At 42.9% G+C, this 18,825-nt stretch overlaps 1 protein-coding gene across 1 annotated transcript; it reads right to left on the bottom strand.

Annotated features, from left to right (window-relative positions):
* Nucleotides 1-3,487: 3,487 nt before the first annotated feature.
* Nucleotides 3,488-14,697, bottom strand: LOC106566852 (von Willebrand factor A domain-containing protein 1). The gene is made up of 6 exons (XM_014135343.3): nt 14,241-14,697; nt 11,252-11,809; nt 10,034-10,366; nt 6,164-6,448; nt 5,694-5,975; nt 3,488-5,266 (listed from the first exon to the last, which is right to left on the bottom strand). The coding sequence occupies exons 1-6, from the start codon at nt 14,323-14,325 to the stop codon at nt 5,238-5,240; spliced, it is 1,572 nt and encodes a 523-aa protein (XP_013990818.1). The 5' UTR covers nt 14,326-14,697; the 3' UTR covers nt 3,488-5,237.
* Nucleotides 14,698-18,825: the final 4,128 nt, after the last annotated feature.

Raw genomic sequence — 18,825 nt, 5'->3', positions numbered from 1 at the left:
CTCAGCCTCCAGTATTTATGCTGCAGTAGTTTGTGTCAGGGGGCTAGGGTCAGTCTGTTATATCTGGAGTATTTCTCCTGTCTTACCCGGTGTCCGGTGTGAATTTAAGTATGCTCTCTCTAATTTTCTCTCTTTCTCTTGGAGGACCTGAGCCCTAGGACCATGCCTCAGGACTACCTGGCCTGATGACTCCTTGCTGTCCCCAGTCCACCTAGTCGTGCTTCTGCTCCAGTTTCAACTGTTCTGCCTGCGGCTATGGAACCCTGACCTGTTCAACGGACGTGCTACCCATCCCAGACCTGCTGTTTTCAACTCTCTAGAGACAGCAGGAGCGGTAGAGATACTCTGAATGATCGGCGATGAAAAGCCAACTGACATTTACTCCTGACAATTCGAAAGTTATGTTCCAAATTGCAATTCGTACAATTTGTTACGAATTTGCAAAATGTATGATATGTTACGAATTTGAATTTGTTGTGGTTAATGTTAGCTAGATGGCTAATGCCAGCTAGGCTAGTGTTTAGAGTTAGGGGTTAAGGTTAGGGGAAGGGTTAGCTAACATGCTAAGTAGTTGCTAATTTGCGAGATGAGATTTGAACAAGCAACCTTCGGGTTGCTAGATGTTCGCTTCATACGTCCACCTATCCACCACGACCAACAACCCTACATTCATTTTTTTGTTCAGTAACCTTCTGTATTATGTAACCATATCATACTAATTTGAGTGTCCCGGATTTACATTTCATGTGTTACGTCTAGTCTGAGACCAGGCTGTGCAGAAATACATGGCAGAGGTGTAGGATGGTGTGATCATGATTCAGGAGGAGAGCCAAAGGGATAACAATGTATTCTGTTATATCCAGTATCTGTAAATGGAAGGGGACTGTGGAATGGCCACTGTATTGTATGTGGGCAGAGCTGATTTGCAGAAGAGGCAGGAGGACATGTGTGAGAGACTGAACAGTATTCAGGAAGAGGGAGGAGGACTGATATGCAGAAGCCTATTGGCCATCTGGCAATTCTAGCAAATGCCAGATGGGCTGGAATGTTTTTTTGTTGGGTGGGCTGGGGTCACACAAACTCACATGCAAAGTCTAACACGGCAGCAGCGAAGAGACCTGCTCCAACTCTGTCATCAGTTAGACAGCCAAGATCATGGATCGTAAAAAACGGAAAGGGTGCCTATAAACTTAGAAAGAGCATATTCTACATTGTCACCTCATTCAAAACGTCCTGTTTTTTGGGCGGCTAAAACCATGATTTGGTCAAACAGTAAAGTGCATTATCCTCATGATGCCTGTAATGAAAGTATTAGCCCCTGTGCCTTTGCCCTCGATGGGGCCTGCTGCTGTGATGAGTGAGCCACTCCTATCTCCCCAATGCGTTCGAGAGAAATGCGTTCTGATCGTATAACATTTCTAATTGCAATTGCGGGAAAAACACCGCTTTCTGTAGGTATCCTTATTTCTTAACTCTCAATATTCACCTCAATAGCAACTATTTTACAACCAAGATATTTGATATGACTTTGTGATATGGAGCAACATGTTAAATGCGCCCTGGCCATTGCCAGGGCATAGGCCTAAAGGTCTCATGGGTAGTAGCCTACAACTGCAACATTCAATTTACTGTTGGATGAATACATGGCTACTAGCAGCGGCCATTATATTTAGTTAGAGATCTACATTATTAACGTGTTTTGAGTTTCCACTTCCTCAGGTGTTGAACCCCAAATTAATTAGCCTATGATATTAGTTAGTGCACATAAAGATGTGTGTAATTCATCTCTATTGAAGAAAAAAACAGTTGGTATTGGTGGTTCCCGGAGTGATGTGGGCTGGTGTGGATAAAATTCCAGCGCTGAATACTTGTCCCAGTCAGCCTCTGATGATATGATCTGGGAGGAGCTGAAGACTCTAAGAGGCATGTTGGAGGAGGTAAGGCCAGAACACCACCCCTGATGTCATTTCTAACCAGCTTTGGCCTCTGGCCTCTTTCCGAACTGTCTTTTCGTCCGTCCATCTATCTATCTGTCCATCTGTCTCCGTGCAGAGAGGCGTGGTGAAGCAGTGGTCAGCATCCTCCATCATGCCCCGTCTCCCCAACTCTGCCGATCCTTCCTCACGGCAGAGCTGGTATATTCCACTCGGGCCCAACCAGACCACCAACACCCAGCGAGAGCCAGCCAGGCATGCCTGCACCAAGCTCCCCGCATGCTCCACTGTCCCCCTTGCCACACGCATCTGCACCTCCCCCTGGACAGACCGAGGAGCTCTCCCCTGCAATGGACACCCCCAAGCCCTCAGTGCCCTCCTCCAGTACCACACACCAAGCCCCTCCTGCTGTTTTCACCAATGGCTGCTCCTGTTCTGGACCTCTTTAGCAAATGACAGGAGTGGAATGTAATAGCCTAGTTGCCGTGTCTGTTCAGCTAAGTGAGAGTGAGGAGAGAAGGAAGGTAAAGGAGTACCTAAAAGAATGTGAGAAAGAGAGTGATCATGATGAGGAGAAGCGTGGAACTGCCAACCCACAGAAGGATAGACTGTTAAATAACAAAGACAACTCATAGAACAGGAGTTAAAGAACAAACAGCAGATCCTCAAGAAATTGCAGCAGAATGGCGAAAGCAAAACAGGAGGCAGAAAAGAAAAGGCAAAAGAAAGAACTGGAGATAATGGAAAAGGAGGAGAAAGTGTTGGGAGTTACAGAGAATAAAGGATAAAGAGAGTTTTAGAAAATGGAAGAGAATGAAAGGACAGAGGGGAAAAGGAAAAATAAGCAGGAGAAGAAAGAGAGAGAAGGGGACAAGAGCAGGAGAAGAAAGAGGGAGAAAAAGCGACGAGCAGGAGGCAAAAAAGAGAGCTGAGGAGGAGAAAAAAAACGATTGAACGACGTGGATGAGAAGGCAGAGGAGAAAATGAGGAGGCGACAATTAAAAGAAAATGAGCATGAGGTAAAAATGGCAAAGAGGGAGATGAGAAAATTAGAATGGGAGTTAGAGATGCATAGAACGTCTTACAGGGGACCACCCCTCCCAAAAAAGAGTGGCTTTCTGGGGCAGCTTATGAAGACCATGAAATAAGACTCACCCTTTGACAACCTCTATTTCCAGCTTTTCCTCGCCAATCAGCAAAGGCAGGGCATCCATCTGTTTCATATTCATCATCATTTCTACAATCCCTTTTGAAATCAACCCTTCCTCAATTAATTCCTCTAATTAGCATCCTGATCCTCAATAAATAGTCAGTCATTCAGTCCCTGTGCTTTAACTGATGTACCACTGTGAGAGGTGACTGCAACAACCCAACACCATCCATCAATACTAGGCACTAAGAGGCAGTTCTGGAAGTTAATGCAGTTAATGTTAACGCTAAAAAAATGTTATGCAGTTAGTTAGGAGTGAAAATAAAAATTACCAAACAAATACATTGTATTAGACCTGTAATCACTTTGGATATGCATGATAATTCTCAATGAAAATCCGCTGTGTTGTAAAACTAGTTAATTTAATATTGTGATGAACAACTCTCAATGTATTGAATATGAAAAAACCAACATTGAACCCATCTAAAAATGATCTAAAACACATCAGTACAACTTCCACAGGGAGGCAGCAGAAACCAGCTGATAACAGAGCCACCGCAAGGGACAGATGTCAGTCAGTTCAACCTCTATTTTTCATTTACATTTGGTTGAGTTGTCAACATGAAGTCAATGTGAAATCAACATAAAATGTCACCATGTCATTGGATTTAAGTTCAAATTTGGGTGAAAAAGAGACAGAATTTCCTTACGTTGATGACTTTTTGCAAATCCAATCAGTTTTCCACATTGATTGAACGACATCGCTTAGATTTTTTGTTGTTGAAATGATGTAGAAACATTACACCTACAGTATGAATGCGGTCCAATGAATTTGGTAGAAGAGTTCTTCTATTTCCTCTGCAGATCTATGCCAACCTGTATCACTGAATATACAACATCATCCAATGTAAGTCCTCCATGTATTAGTCTTGGTAGTGATGGGTCAAAACAATCCTGGAAAATATCAGATTGATCCTTTATGGAAAAACATCTGCAACATCTCACTGGTAGAACATCTTGTCTGTGGTTTTATCAGTGCAGCCATGTAGAGAATCTGATTTTTCATTGGTTTAGAGGGGTTCCTCTCTGTTATTAAGGATTCTGTGTCCATTTACCCTTCAATTAAAGTCTACATTGAGTTGGCACACACATGCATTAAGTATTACTAAAATATTACGAGTGGGTGCTTTGGGAAATATTCAGATTATTTTGCAAACATGGTTGCTCCTTGTGTATTGTAGAACCTAGAAAAATGTGTTAAAATTACATTCCTCTCCACTGGGCAAAAACTGGTTGAATCAACGTTGTTTCCACGTCATTTCAACAACATCAAAAATGTATGAGATGATGTTGAATCAACATGGAAAACTGGATTTGGATTTGCAAAAAGTCAATGTAAGGGAATTTCATATTTTTTTCACCCAACCTTTAACCTAAATCCAATGACATGGTGACATTTTCTGTTGAATTCAAGTTAGTAAATCAACAAATGTAAATCAACACGTCTGTGCCCAGTGGGTCTTGTTGATTAAAACTACATTATGCATAATACCGTCAAGCAGAATGACCTTGATCTAGACTGATATGCTTGGCCACTCTCTACATCTTATATCTAAAACAAAGATGTTTACAGTGTGATTACAGGTTTTAGGCAATGCAAAGTAAATGTGAAAATCAAAATGTCTATATCGCTGGAGATAGCAACCCAACTCAGTTAGGGTGCTTACTAATAGAGCAAGATCTTTATAGTACAGCAAGCCTATCTATCTATCTATCTATCTATCTATCTATCTATCTATCTATCTATCTATCTATCTATCTATCTATCTATCTATCTATCTATCTATCTATCTATCTATCTATCTATCTATCTATCTATCTATCTATCTATCTATCTATCTATCTATCTATCTATCTATCTATCTATCTATCTATCTATCTATCTATCTATCTATCTATCTATCTATCTATCTATCTATCTATCTATCTATCCGTATCAGTATCTATTAGACAGTGCTTTGTAAGCCAAAGGCCTTGTGTCTTGTCCAGAAAGGAGAGAATGAACTGAAGGAGGGATGCAAGTTCAGATGTATTGTTCTTCTCTCTTCTTCATCCCTCCATCCTTGGCATAGTGCCTGTTGAGCTCAGCAATGTTATGATCTGTGGCCCCAAACCGATGCATCTGAAAGGCAGAAAGAAACAGACACATGTGAAAATCTCATACCAGACCTTCCCAGTAGCAAGCCAAGAGTGTTAGCTAGTTGTTATGGAAACCCCAGTTGGCACAACCACACATTTTTGGTGTGGTTACTTTTGGGTCAGACAGTTGTTTCCCAAATATTATCAGAAGTTTTGGTGACATACTATAAGTGGATCATTGTTGTAATGTAGGCAAAAAATAGGCTACTGCTCCTCTTCAGATTGCTATTCAAAACTTGGCTTGGGTGCACTCAAAAGTGCCAATTCTAGGATCCCTTTAGAAATGCCCTAAAGAATTCCATGTCCACTCCAATTGACCAACTCAACACAACTGAAATTAACTGACCCCAACCAGCAGTGCTGAAAGGGTTCACTTCCTTATTCAAAATGGCAGCATCCTGTCCTCTTACCTGAATGAAACTGGGCCATGCAGCAGAGGCCCTCCCCGCGTGCCGTCCGGTAGATGGGCGACACACACACTCGGGTGGCGGGGGGCAGGTGTGTGAGGCGCGTGGACAGTGAGTTGGAAGGCAAGTAGAGGGAGGAGCGCGGGGCGGGGGTAGAGCCGTGGATGCCCTGTCCCTCCCAGGTGAGCCAGTAGCCCCTGAGGCCGTCCACGCTGGCTTTCCAGTCCACCTGCACAGAGTCACTGCCCACCGTGGTCAGCTGCAGGTCTGCTAGAGCCGGCCTCACTGAGAAGGGATGAAGGGAGGGAGAGAGGGAGAGAATAAGGCCTATGTGCTGCATTTATACAATTCTATGTCGAGTATAATAGTCAATTTTGCATTTCCCCCTTTTAATACTTCAGATTAAGCTTTGAGGCTAATACCATTTTGCATCTCTGCCTAAGAATATATCCTCAATGCTCTATGCTCCTTACCCTCCTCAGTGCACACTTTGACAGACATGGCCCTCTCCCGGCCGGAAGAGTGCCGTGCGCTCACGGTGACCAGGTACTGGGTGTCTGGCTGGAGGTTGGTCAGCACGGTCGAGTTCTGCCCTTGGCCCACAGTAGTCATGTGGAGCTTCCCCCCCGGCAGAGCCATGTACTCCACCTGGAAGCTCTGGACAGACTCCGGCTGCAGAGGACCCCAGCTCACCCTCACACTGTTGGCCCCTGAGTCAGACACCATCACTACAGCTGGGCTCAACACCTCTGAGGAGACTAAGTGATACAGTTGAAGTCGGAAGTTTACATACACCTTAGCCAAATACATTTAAACTCAGTTTCACAATTCCTGACATTTAATCCTAGTAAAGATTCCCTGTCTTAGGTCAGTTAGGATCACAACTTTATTTTAAGAATGTGAAATGTCAGAATAATAGTAGAGAGAATGATTTATTTCAGCTTTTATTTCTTTCATCACATTTCCAGTGGGTCAGAAGTTTACATACACTCAATTAGTATTTGGTAGCATTGCCTTTAAATTGTTTAACTTGGGTCAAACGTTTTGGGTAGCCTTCCACAAGCTTCCCACAATAAGTTGGGTGAATTTTGGCCCATTCGTCCTGACAGAGCTGGTGTAACTGAGTCAGGTTTGTAGGCCTCCTTGCTCGCACACACTTTTTCAGTTCTGCCCACAAACTTTCTATAAGATTGAGGTCAGGGCTTTGTGATGGCCACTCCAATACCTTGACTTTGTTGTCTTTAAGCCATTTTGCCACAACTTTTGGAAGACCCATTTGTGACCAAGCTTTAACTTCCTGACTGATGTCTTGAGATGTTGCTTCAATATATCCACATGATTTTCCTTCCTCTGATGCCATCTATTTTGTGAGGTGCACCAGTCCCTCCTGCAGCAAAGCACCCTCACAACATGATGCTGCCACCCCCGTGCTTCACGGTTGAGATGGTGTTCTTCGGCTTGCAAGCCAAACAGTTCGATTTTTGTTTCATCACACCAGAGGACATTTCTCCAAAAAGTACAATCTTTGTCCCCATGTGCAGTTGCAAATCGTAGTCTGGCTTTTTTATGGCGGCTTTGGAGCAGTGGCTTCTTCTGTGCTGAGCAGCCTTTCAGGTTATGTCGATTTAGGACTCGGTTTACTGTGGATATAGATACTTTTGTACCTGTTTCCTCCAACATCTTCACAAGGTCCTTTGCTCTTGTTCTGGGATTGATTTGCACTTTTCGTACCAAAGTACGTTCATCTCTAGGAGACAGAACGCGTCTCCTTCCTGAGCTGTATGACGGCTGCATGGTCCCATGGTGTTTATACTAGCGTACTATTGTTTGTACAGATGAACGTGGTACCTTCAGGCGTTTGGAAATTGCTCCCAATGATTAACCAGACTTGTGGAGGTCCACAATTATTTTTCTGAGGTCTTGGCTGATTCCTTTTGATTTTCTCATGATGTCAAGCAAAGAGGCACTGAGTTTGAAGGTAGGCCTTGAAATACATCCACAGGTACACCTCCAATTGACTCAAATGATGTCAATTAGCCTATCAGAAGCTTCTAGAGCCATGACATAATTTTCGGGAATTTTCCAAGCTGTTTAAAGGCACAGTCAACATAGCGTAGTAATCTTCTGACCCACTGGAATTGTGATACAGTGAATTATAAGTGAAATAATCTGTCTGTAAACAATTGTTGGAAAAATGACTTGTGTCATGCACAAAGTAGATGTCCTAACGGACTTGACAAAACTATAGTTTGTTGACAAGAAATGTGTGGAGTGGTTGAAAAACTACACTGCTCAAAAAAATAAAGGGAACACTTAAACAACACAATGTAACTCCAAGTCAATCACACTTCTGTAAAATCAAACTGTCCCTTAGGAAGCAACACTGATTGACAATACATTTCACATGCTGTTGTGCAAATGGAATAGACAACAGGTGGAAATTATAGGCAATTAGCAAGACACCCCCAATAAAGGAGTGGTTCTGCAGGTGGGGACCACAGACCACTTCTCAGTTCCTATGCTTCCTGGCTGATGTTTTGGTCACTTTTGAATGCTGGCGGTGCTTTCACTCTAGTGGTAGCATGAGACGGAGTCTACAACCCACACAAGTGGCAGGTAGTGCAGGTAGTGCAGCTCATCCAGGATGGCACATCAATGCGAGCTGTGGCAAGAAGGTTTGCTGTGTCTGTCAGCGTAGTGTCCAGAGCATGGAGGCGCTACCAGGAGACAGGCCAGTACATCAGGAGACGGGGAGGAGGCCGTAGGAGGGCAACGACCCAGCAGCAGGACCGCTACCTCCGCCTTTGTGCAAGGAGGAGCAGAAGGAGCACTGCCAGAGCCCTGCAAAATGACCTCCAGCAGGCCACAAATGTGCATGTGTCTGCTCAAACGGTCAGAAACAGACTCCATGAGGGTGGTATGAGGGCCCGACGTCCACAGGTGGGGGTTGTGCTTACAGCCCAACAACATGCAGGACGTTTGGCATTTGCCAGAGAATACCAAGTTTGGCAAATTCGCCACTGGTGCCTGTGCTCTTCACAGATGAAAGCAGGTTCACACTGAGCACGTGACAGACATGACAGAGTCTGGAGATGCCGTGTAGAACGTTCTGCTGCCTGCAACATCCTCCAGCATGACCGGTTTGGCGGTGGGTCAGTCATGGTGTGGGGTGGCATTTCTTTGGGGGGCCGCACAGCCCTTCATGGGCTCGCCAGCGGTAGCCTGACTGCCATTAGGTACCGAGATGAGATCCTCAGACCCCTTGTGAGACCATATGCTTGTGCGGTTGGCCCTGGGTTCCTCCTAATGCAAGACAATGCTAGACCTCATGTGGCTGGAGTGTGTCAGCAGTTCCTGCAAGAGCAAGGCATTGATGCTATGGACTGGCCCGCCCGTTCCCCAGACCTGAATCCAATTGAGCACATCTGGGACATCATGTCTCGCTCCATCCACCAACGCCACGTTGCACCACAGACTGTCCAGGAGTTGGCGGATGCTTTAGTCCAGGTCTGGGAGGAGATCCCTCAGGAGACCATCTGCCACCTCATCAGGAGCATACCCAGGCGTTGTAGGGAGGTCATACAGGCACGTGGAGGCCACACACACTACTGGGCCTCATTTTGACTTGTTTTAAGGACATTACATCAAAGTTGGATCAGCCTGTAGTGTGGTTTTCCACTTTAATTTTGAATGTGACACCAAATCCAGACCTCCATGGGTTGATAAATTGGATTTCCATTGATTATTTTTGTGTGATTTTGTTGTCAGCACATTCAACTATGTAAAGAAAAAAGTATTTAATAAGATTATTTCTTTCATTCAGATCTAGGATGTGTTGTTTAAGTGTTCCCTTTATTTTTTTGAGCAGTATAGTTTTAATGACTCCAACCTAAGTGCATGTAAACTTCCAACTTCAACTGTATGTAATAATATAATATTAAAATATATATAATATGGTGATTTACAAAGTGGAAGTGAAAGCTGGAATCCTTAACGGTGGAACTGCCACATCTGTTTCTGATATTACAACAACAAAGAAGATACTATAAACGAACAGTTTTTTTCCGTCTGACATCATTGCAAGTGCGATAGAACAGCAGCACATGTACTAATTTTACCATGAGGCACAAGCTTCCCCAGCTCGACTTTGTCAACAAAACAAAAACAATAACAGTCGTGCGTCGGACAGTGGTGCCGTTTCCCCTACTGCGGATTCCATCTTCAAGAATTTTCGATATACAGTGTGAGGCCCATGCTGGACACAACCCTGAAGACATCACACTCCAAGTCAACATTGTTAATTGTAACAATGTAAATGTTGTAAATGTGCCACCTCCTCTTACCTGGCTTAGTGGTGAAGGTGACAGAGAGGGGGTTGAGCACCTGTAGGTTGGACTTCGGAGTCAGTGTGGCCATGTATGTGGTGTCTGGTTTCAGGCCCATCAGCCTGGCCGTGTTGGAGTCCCCTGGCCGGGTCAGTCGTTGGTACTGACTACCACTGGTACTGGGGCTGGTACCAGGCCCCCCTGATACTCTTTCGCTCACTCCTAGACTGGGAGCCGGTCCAAACCGGATCTCATAGTAACCGGTCAAACCGGCCAGAACCGGTCGCCACTGCAGCATGGCGCTGTCTGTGGACACGTCTCGCACCTGGAGCCGTTCAGCCCGGAGGATCTCTGTTAGAGAAGAGACAGACTGAGACCAAAGGACTGAACCACTGGTGCAATATACACCTCCAGTGGAGACTCGTTTCACTTTAAATCAGAGGATGTGCTCATTGTAATGGCTGGAATGGAATGAATGGAAATGTATATTGGAACGATGGCGGTACCATACCATATTATCACAGTGTGCAGATTCCTTTCTCTCACTGGTAAACATTTATACTTGGATAACCAGAACAAGATGGCAAAAAAGAGAGGGAGGAAAGGGATAAGGAATGGAGGACACGCCAGTAAGAGAGAGGAGCTCAGACAGACAGACAGACAAACTGTGGGTTCTCCAATGCATTCACAACTCGTGCCATAAAAACCCTCGAAATAGACAAACCAGTTCTGGAGGATACCACTGTAACAAATAGCAAACCAGTATTCAGGTTTCAGTATCAGCGGACAGGAACCTCAGGCACTTGCTAAAGGGACCCTGGATTCTCCTTCTGTGTCGTAAACAAACTTTATTTACACTCTGCGTCCGCCCATCACTATGCATCATGTCTAAGAGCTACATATGTTTACTGGAAGTGCCTATGTGTCGATATGACTGTTACCCTATCTGACCAGAAAAATACCGTTTTGTCTATATATATCTGTCTGGCACCGTAGGGGGGCACGGTAGAGGGGGCTGGGTTGAATAATGTCTTTATTAATAGTCCACCCTCTCTCATTACAGTCTAAAAAACACTGTCTCTAGGAGTGGGTATGTGATAAAGGAGTAGCACAGGGACATGGACTTGTACAGCAGCGCAGTTTATAGTTGAGCTCAAAAGAAGGTGTCAGGTCCATGTTAGTTGCAGTCAATTGTGGAATCAAATTGGACACACACAGAACCCCACACGCACTCACCAATAATGGCATCCCTCAGGTCCTCAGTGATGATACTCATATCGTCGATGTCCACAAAGTACAGGTGTGACTCCACAGGAGGGGTGACCACCTGCCGCAGCACCTGGTAGTTCCCGTGGCCCGTGGAGATCACCAGAACGGCCACGCCCTCCTCTCTCAGCTTCTCCATTGGTCCAATCACATCACCCGGCTTTACCCCATCCGTCAGCCACACTAGAACTCTGGGGAGTTCTTCCCTGGCCCCCGCACTACCCCCGGGCTTCAGCACCCAGTCCTTGGCCATCCTGAGGGCCTCCTCTGTGTTGGTGTCGCCCCTCAGAGGCTTGGTGTTCCCCAGCGCCCCCTGTAGGCCAGTTTGGCTACTGTAGCTGTCAAAACCAAACTCAAGGCGGGGTTGGGTGCCCACCTGCAGAAGGCTCACTCTCACCTGGTCCTCACCCAATGAGAAGGGAAGGAGGAGCTCGGACAGAAAGCCCAGCATGCGGGAGTAGTCATAGGATGAGACGCTGCCCGAGGAGTCCAATAGGAAGAGGACATCACCCTCACAGCAGTTCAACACTGAGAGGAGAGGAGGTTACAGGTGGTGGACACACATTCAGTAGATTTTTACAGCTATAGGAGAATATGGATATGCTATGGCTACAGATTATCATGCTAATAATATGTGAAAATGAATGAGAATTATATGCACCCAGAGTTTAAATGTAGCAATATTTACAACTTCTCAGTCTGTCTCTTCCCCCACTTCATGGTGGGGGAATTTCTATAAGCATAGTGCTTATTATAAGTGTATGTGGGAAACAGGGAAACATAGTGCTATAGTTAGTTAACCCACAAACTTCCCATAGAGAAGTGGCAAACTCATAGCCACACACATTTACAGGGATATGTACAGTAGAGCAAACTGAGACGGTGTGGAGCATCTGTGGAAAAACCCACTACCACTTCCAACTTTCTCTCTCTTTTCTCTCTCCCTCTGATTCCTTCTCCCTCCCTTAACTTTTTCCAGTGGTCCCCTCCCTGTTCAGTGTGAGTGTGCATGCATGCATGCAAGCATACACACACACTCACAAATTAGTGGAGGAGTGAGAAACAAGTAATTACAGAAATTAGACCAGATCAAAACAAACAAAAAATAGGGATGAAGTGAGATAGATCAGAGTAGGGACGGGCGGATGAAGGACGGATGAAAGATGCTGTCACAACATTTTTGAAGACTAGGCCCAATATTCCAGATTTTGCCAATTTTCCATATTTCGTATCACTAGCCCGAAGCTTCTCATTTAAGGGAGCGGGGGTTAGGGGGAGAACAGTAGGAGCTACTGGGTATTGATGGTATAAGGAGGGGTTAGGTTGGAGGTGGGGATAGAGAGAGAGAGAGAGAGAGAGAGACAGAGAAAGAAAGAAGAGAGAGTGGGTAAGGGGAGGTGTGTTTTTGCAGTTCCATTTGAGAGAAGAGGAAGAATGTGCAGTAGTAGCATATGTGCTCAGAGCAGAAAGAGTGAGGGAGAGAGAAAGAAAGAGAGAGAAACAGAGAGAGAAAGAAAGAGATAGACACGCTAAGTTCGTGGTCCAGCTATGTGTACTTTTGAAATGCACGATTTTCTTTGGGCCCTTAAAAGTGAATTTCTACAAGCTTTAATTTGACGCTCGATCTGTGGTGGTTGTACTGACAAGAGTGTAGTGTTGAAGGACAAATTGCAGTGAATGAAAACACTCTGCCTTTCTCTCTTTCACTCTTTTGCTTCCTAAAGAATTCTCTACATCGGTCTTCTTGTTTGGACTTTGTACTCCTCCAGCTGCCTTAGTGGCCTCCAGGTTAAAGCTCCTGTAAACTGTACTTATGTATGTATGTGTCTCTCTGGTCATGCCTATTTATTGTAAACAAAATATTTGCTTTGTACAGTATTAGCTTTATCGCAGTATTAGGTTTACAGTACACCATGAACAAGTTTGACTAATATATTAATGGTTACACACTGAATGTAATTATGAAGCCCCAGAACCTTGATGAGCATGGGAGTAACTGACTAATGCTTTAGACCTGTTTCACACATGCATGGAAGCTCACACAAACACACACACACACACAGGTGTGTACTTCAGATTGACAGCCCAGATGTGATAGAAAAGGCCTCATCCGCAGCTCTTCTTGATTCTAAAACATGATGTGGTTATATCACCAGGCTGTATCACAACCGGCTATGATTGGGAGTCCAATAGGGCGGCGCACAATTGGCCCAGCGTTGTCCGGGTTAGGGTTTGGCCGGGGTAGGCGGTCATTTTAAATAAGAATTTGTTCTTAACTGACTTGTCTAGTTAAATAAAGGTTAAATAAATAAAAATGAAAAAACATCGGTATGTAGGATCAAAATAAATCATAACAGGAGATTAAACCTGAATAAACTGTGCTTCTCAGCCAGTCCTTAGTATTAAAAGCATTTCTATGTTTGAGTGCGATGCATAGAAAGTAATTAGGCTATCTTAGTCAAAGCATGTCTATAAATGGAAGAGGGTGTGAGAAGTGTAATGTTCTGTACATTGTATCCTTACACTGAGTCATAAAAACAGACCACTGACGGATTGAATTGACTCACCACCAAGTTCAGTTTTCACCACTATGGTTATGAGCTCTAGATAACACCTGCATGGTTGTAACAAGCATTCAGTAATTATTATGGTGTTATAATCGATTAGATGTTTTAATTTACATCACAATAAATCATATGCATAAATACATTTAACATAGCGTTAAACTTCTCATTAAAAGCCAGGAACAGGTATCAACATAGAATTTCTACAATTTTGACAGTAACCTATGACCAGTAGGCTATGATCAAATTATTGTGCCAATCTAATAACACCATTTGGAGATACTCTGACTGTACTCTGACTGTACCTCTCCTCCCTAGTCTGTCAGTCATGTAGAACTAGGCTATAACATCCACCCACCACACCTCACCACCAGACCATCACCTGCAAAGCTCACCTGCTTCTGGTGCGGAGTTTTGACCACTGGACGACCACAGGAACACGCAAACCAGCATGCAAGTAAATAAAATCCGACCTTTCATTGCAAGGGTTAATTGCGATCAATTCCAGTATAAAGAATTATGACGATATCGAAAGGGCTTCCTCCAAAAAAGTGTCCATTGCCTGGACCGTCGCTCCAAGTGAAATGGTAATCAGCCTTACATTCGAGCTACTAATAGGCTATAAAAAGATTGGAACTTCACAAATCCTCACTTTCACTCAGACTTTTCCAGTTTGTTTCTGTTTTTCTGGAACATTTTATTCTCGTGAGTTTGTGAGGTAAATGGCGCCTTGAGCGAACTAGGGCGTGAGTGTTCAAGTCGGTTCTTCGCTCTGACTCCAGTCCCGTGTCCAGGTCCTCCCTTTCCAGTGTTCAATCGTCTTTCTTTCCAGTCTTTCAAGAGACTTCGAATAGCAAGAAGCTCAAGAGAGCTCTCGCCAAACGTCATTGCTCTGGAAAGGTGCCCATTTTCTCATAAAGGTTATCTTTACATTTTATGGCGAGTAGTCAATCATGCAAAAAGTGAAGAGTCTTGAAAATGTAAAACAACATAAATAAGAATGTTCTGTTACATAAATAATAATTGTAACTTTACGTTTTGAAATTAACCGACGGTTAATTATCTGGATTCTGTACACTTATCCTATTATAACTACGAATTTCAGTTATGACCCGTTGTAATTATGGATACTTTTATTACCAGAGGGCCACTGACTTTCAGCACCAAAATCATTTTAATGAGAGTGCCTCCTCAAGATGACAGGCCTACGTCTAGGCTATATTCTATTTAATGTGTATGTGCATGCTGAGTTAAATATGATACTATAAGATCATGTAAAATATTTTCTAAATATAGAATTACAGTATGCTGACAAACTGTTCACTGACTGGTGGACAAAAATAATGGGGTCAAGCCCTTGGACTTTAGCATAAACTTTGCTTAAGTCATCAAAATAAATTCCATGAAATATTATTTTTAATTGAATTGCATCAGCCTATAGTGCCTCAGGGGAGACTTGGAGAATGTAATATTGGGATGGGGTCTATATGAGAGTGAAAAGCAGGCAGCTTTCGTATAGAGAGAGGTGAGGAGGAGTAGGAATAGGGTAGAAGACGAAAGTGGGAATTAAGAGAAGGAACAACCCACTTGGCAAAAACTTGTTGAATCAACATTGTTTCCACCTCATTTCAACAAAATAACCTAATGTGAAGAAGTTGAATCAACGTGAAAAACTGATTGGATTTGCTAAAAGTTATCAACATAACGGAATTTTGTATTTATTAATTGCTATATTGTAATTACTTCGCCACCATGGCCTATTTATTGCCTTAACTCCCTTATCTTACCTCATTTGCACTCACTGTATATAGACTTTTTGTTTTCTTTTGTTCTACTGTATTATTGACTGTATGTTTTGTTTATTCCATGTGTAAATCTGTGTTGTTGTGTGTCGAATTGCTACGCTTTATCTTGGCCAGGTCGCAGTTGCAAATGAGAACTTGTTCTCAACTAGCCTACCTGGTTAAATAAAGGTGAAATTAAATTAAATTTAAATTTAAAAATGTAACCACATTTTTACCTTAATGCAGTGATATGATGAAATGTTTTGTTGATTTCACATTGAATTCACATTAGTTGACAACTCAACCAGGTGTCAACTGAAATCAAAACTAGAGGTTGAAATTACTTCTGTGCCCAGTGGGAAAGGTCTGATGTCTAGAGACCTCGGTGACACCACATTACCCAAGCTTATTTCGATTGTTCCATTGTAACAGAACACTCCACCACACACCTAGTAACTAAACACTGAGTCTGTTCAAAACAGTAAAAGATAGGGGCTGCTCTATGAAAGATAGGGGCTGCTCTATAAAGTTTACCCTTTCCAAAAATAATATTGTTTTGTTTGACCAGCCTGGTCTCAGACTAAACGTAACATAGTAAATGTAAATCTGGGACACTCAAATTAGTATGAAATGTTACTTTTGATATGGTTACAGAAGACAGATGGTTACTTAATGCAAAAAAAACGAAATGGGGGTGGTCGGTCGGGGTGGATGGATGGGCATAGAGCGCGAATATCTAGAAACCCAAAGGTTGCGAATTCGAATCTCATCATGGACAACTTTAGTATTTTAGCTAATTAGCAACTTTTTAACTACTTACTACTTTTTAACAACTTAGCATGTTAGCTAACCCTTCCCCTTAACCCTAACCCTTTTAGCTAATCTTTACCCTAACCTTAAACTAACTCCTAAACTTAACCCTAACCCCTAGCCTAGCTAACGTTAGCCAGCTAGCTAACGTTAGCAACCTAGCCACCTAGCTAGAATTTGTAATATATCATACGTTTTGCAAATTCAAAACATAACATGCACTCACTGCTATTTCAGTTTGTCCCGAGTCATTGACTGCCAGTAATAGGTTCCCACTTCAAAATGGACACGGATAATTCATTTATCTTATATTGAGTGGATGTTTTGAATAGTTTTTCCCACAGACCAAACTTGCTGTGGCATGCAGTGTTGTGGAGTAGTGAACTACATGTAGTTCAACAAGCAGTTTAACTATTTTTGCAGTAGCTTGGTGGTAGTCAAACTTTTTTTCAGTAGTTAATTGCTTTTTTGCCATGTAGTGGTGTAGATAACTACTGGAACTTAACAACTTTTTTGCAAAAAAAAGTAGGCAATAATTACCTTTCTTGTTTTGGCATCAGACCTGCCTAATTCTCACTTGAAACATATTTTTTGTGTTTAATAGGCTAAATTACACTTTTTGTTAACATACAGTATGATCCTAAAGTGATATGTATTGCAATTTGTAGTCTATGATCATTTTTCACTTTTGGTAAACTACACTGAACAAAAATATAAATGCAACATGTAAAGTGTTGGTTCCATGTTTCATGTGCTGAAATAAAAGATCCCAGAAATGTTCCATATGCACAAAAAGCTTATTTCTCTCAAATTTTGTGCACAAATTTGTTTACATCCCTGCTGGTGAGCATTTCTCCTTTGCCAAAATAATCCATCCACCTGACAGGTGTGGCATATCAATACACTGATTAAACAGCATGATCATTACACATGTGCACCTTGTGCCGAGGACAATAAAAAGCCACTCTAAAATGTGCAGTTTTGTCATACAACACAATGCCACAGATGCCTCAAGTTTTGAGTTAGTGTGCTATTGGCATGCTGACTGCAGGAATGTCCACCAGAGCTGTTGGCAGAGAAGTGAATGTTCATTTCTCTACCATAAGCCACCTCCAACGTCGTTTTATAAAATGTGTCAGTACGTCCAACCGACCTTAAAACTGCAGACCATGTGTATGGCGTCGTGTGGATGAGCAGTTTGCTGATGTCAACATTGTGAACAGAGTCCCCATGGTGGCGGTGGGGTTATGGTATAGGCAGGCATGAGGTGCATTTTATCGATTAGCAATTTGAATGCACAAAAATACAATGACTAGATCCTGAGGGCCATTGTGAGGCCCATTTTTTTTAAGGTATCTGTAAACCAAAATATGCATATCTGTATTCCCCAACATGTGAAATCCATAGATTAGGGCCTAATGAATTGATTTCAATTTACTGATTTCCTCATATGAACTGTATCTCAGTAAAACCATTGAAATTGTTGTACGTTGCGTTTATATTTTATACCCCCCCCCAGTGGTCCACTGTTTATCTCTCTGCACTGTTTATCTCAGCAGCTCTTTGCACTGTCCAGTAAGCAGTAAATCAGTTAGAAATACCCACCTGGAATAACTTTGTATTGGTATGTGTATACTGTATGTGTGTATATGTGTATGTGTGTGCGCGTGTGCGCATATGTGCATGCGTGTATCTATGGCATGCAGGTTTTGACTAATGGATCAGGTGAGTGTCTGTGCTGTATGCAATTCACATCACATGTTGTTACAGGGGGACCAGAGTAAGGGAAATCATTTCAATCCCACACCAGTTCATGTTGACACATTTCTATCTTCTCTCAGTAAGCATAGGTTATGCAACCAAACTGGTTATCTGTTTTCACTTATTTGCACATACCCTAGCAATCTCTGTGGAAGAGTAGTTATGCTCCTCTGAGATTCACATGTCTTTCTGGAACAGTGTCATTGAAAGCGATTGGGCAAAGCTGCAAAGAGAGGTTAGTTGACAATTTTTGGCAGTGGACAAAGCAATAGGAATAAGGGAGGAAGGGAGGTGAAAGAGTAAAGGAGGTGGAGACGGACAAATGAATGACAAGTCTCATACTGTATGACACCGCCATCGCCCAACCCTCACAGTGTGACAACATGGAAACACAGACATACAGCATTTCGTGAGTGGAGGGACCTATTTTGTTCAATTCGGAACACTTGAAGTTTACACAACTACGCACCATTTGTAATTGGGGTTTATACAATCTCTTAACACTTTGTCAGCGCTCCTGCTGTTATTTACCATTAAAACTTTGTCTCCAGTGCTTCTGGCATCACATCACAATGGAAACACAATTTCAGTAGTAAAGACAATTCTCCACGTCACTCCTTGCCAG

This window comes from Salmo salar, chromosome 13, assembly GCF_965601325.2.
Source record: "Salmo salar chromosome 13, fSalSal1, whole genome shotgun sequence".
Taxonomy (NCBI): Eukaryota; Metazoa; Chordata; class Actinopteri; order Salmoniformes; family Salmonidae; genus Salmo; species Salmo salar.
Note: the sequence above shows the minus strand (reverse complement) of the source record. Positions and strands in the feature narration are given on the sequence as shown.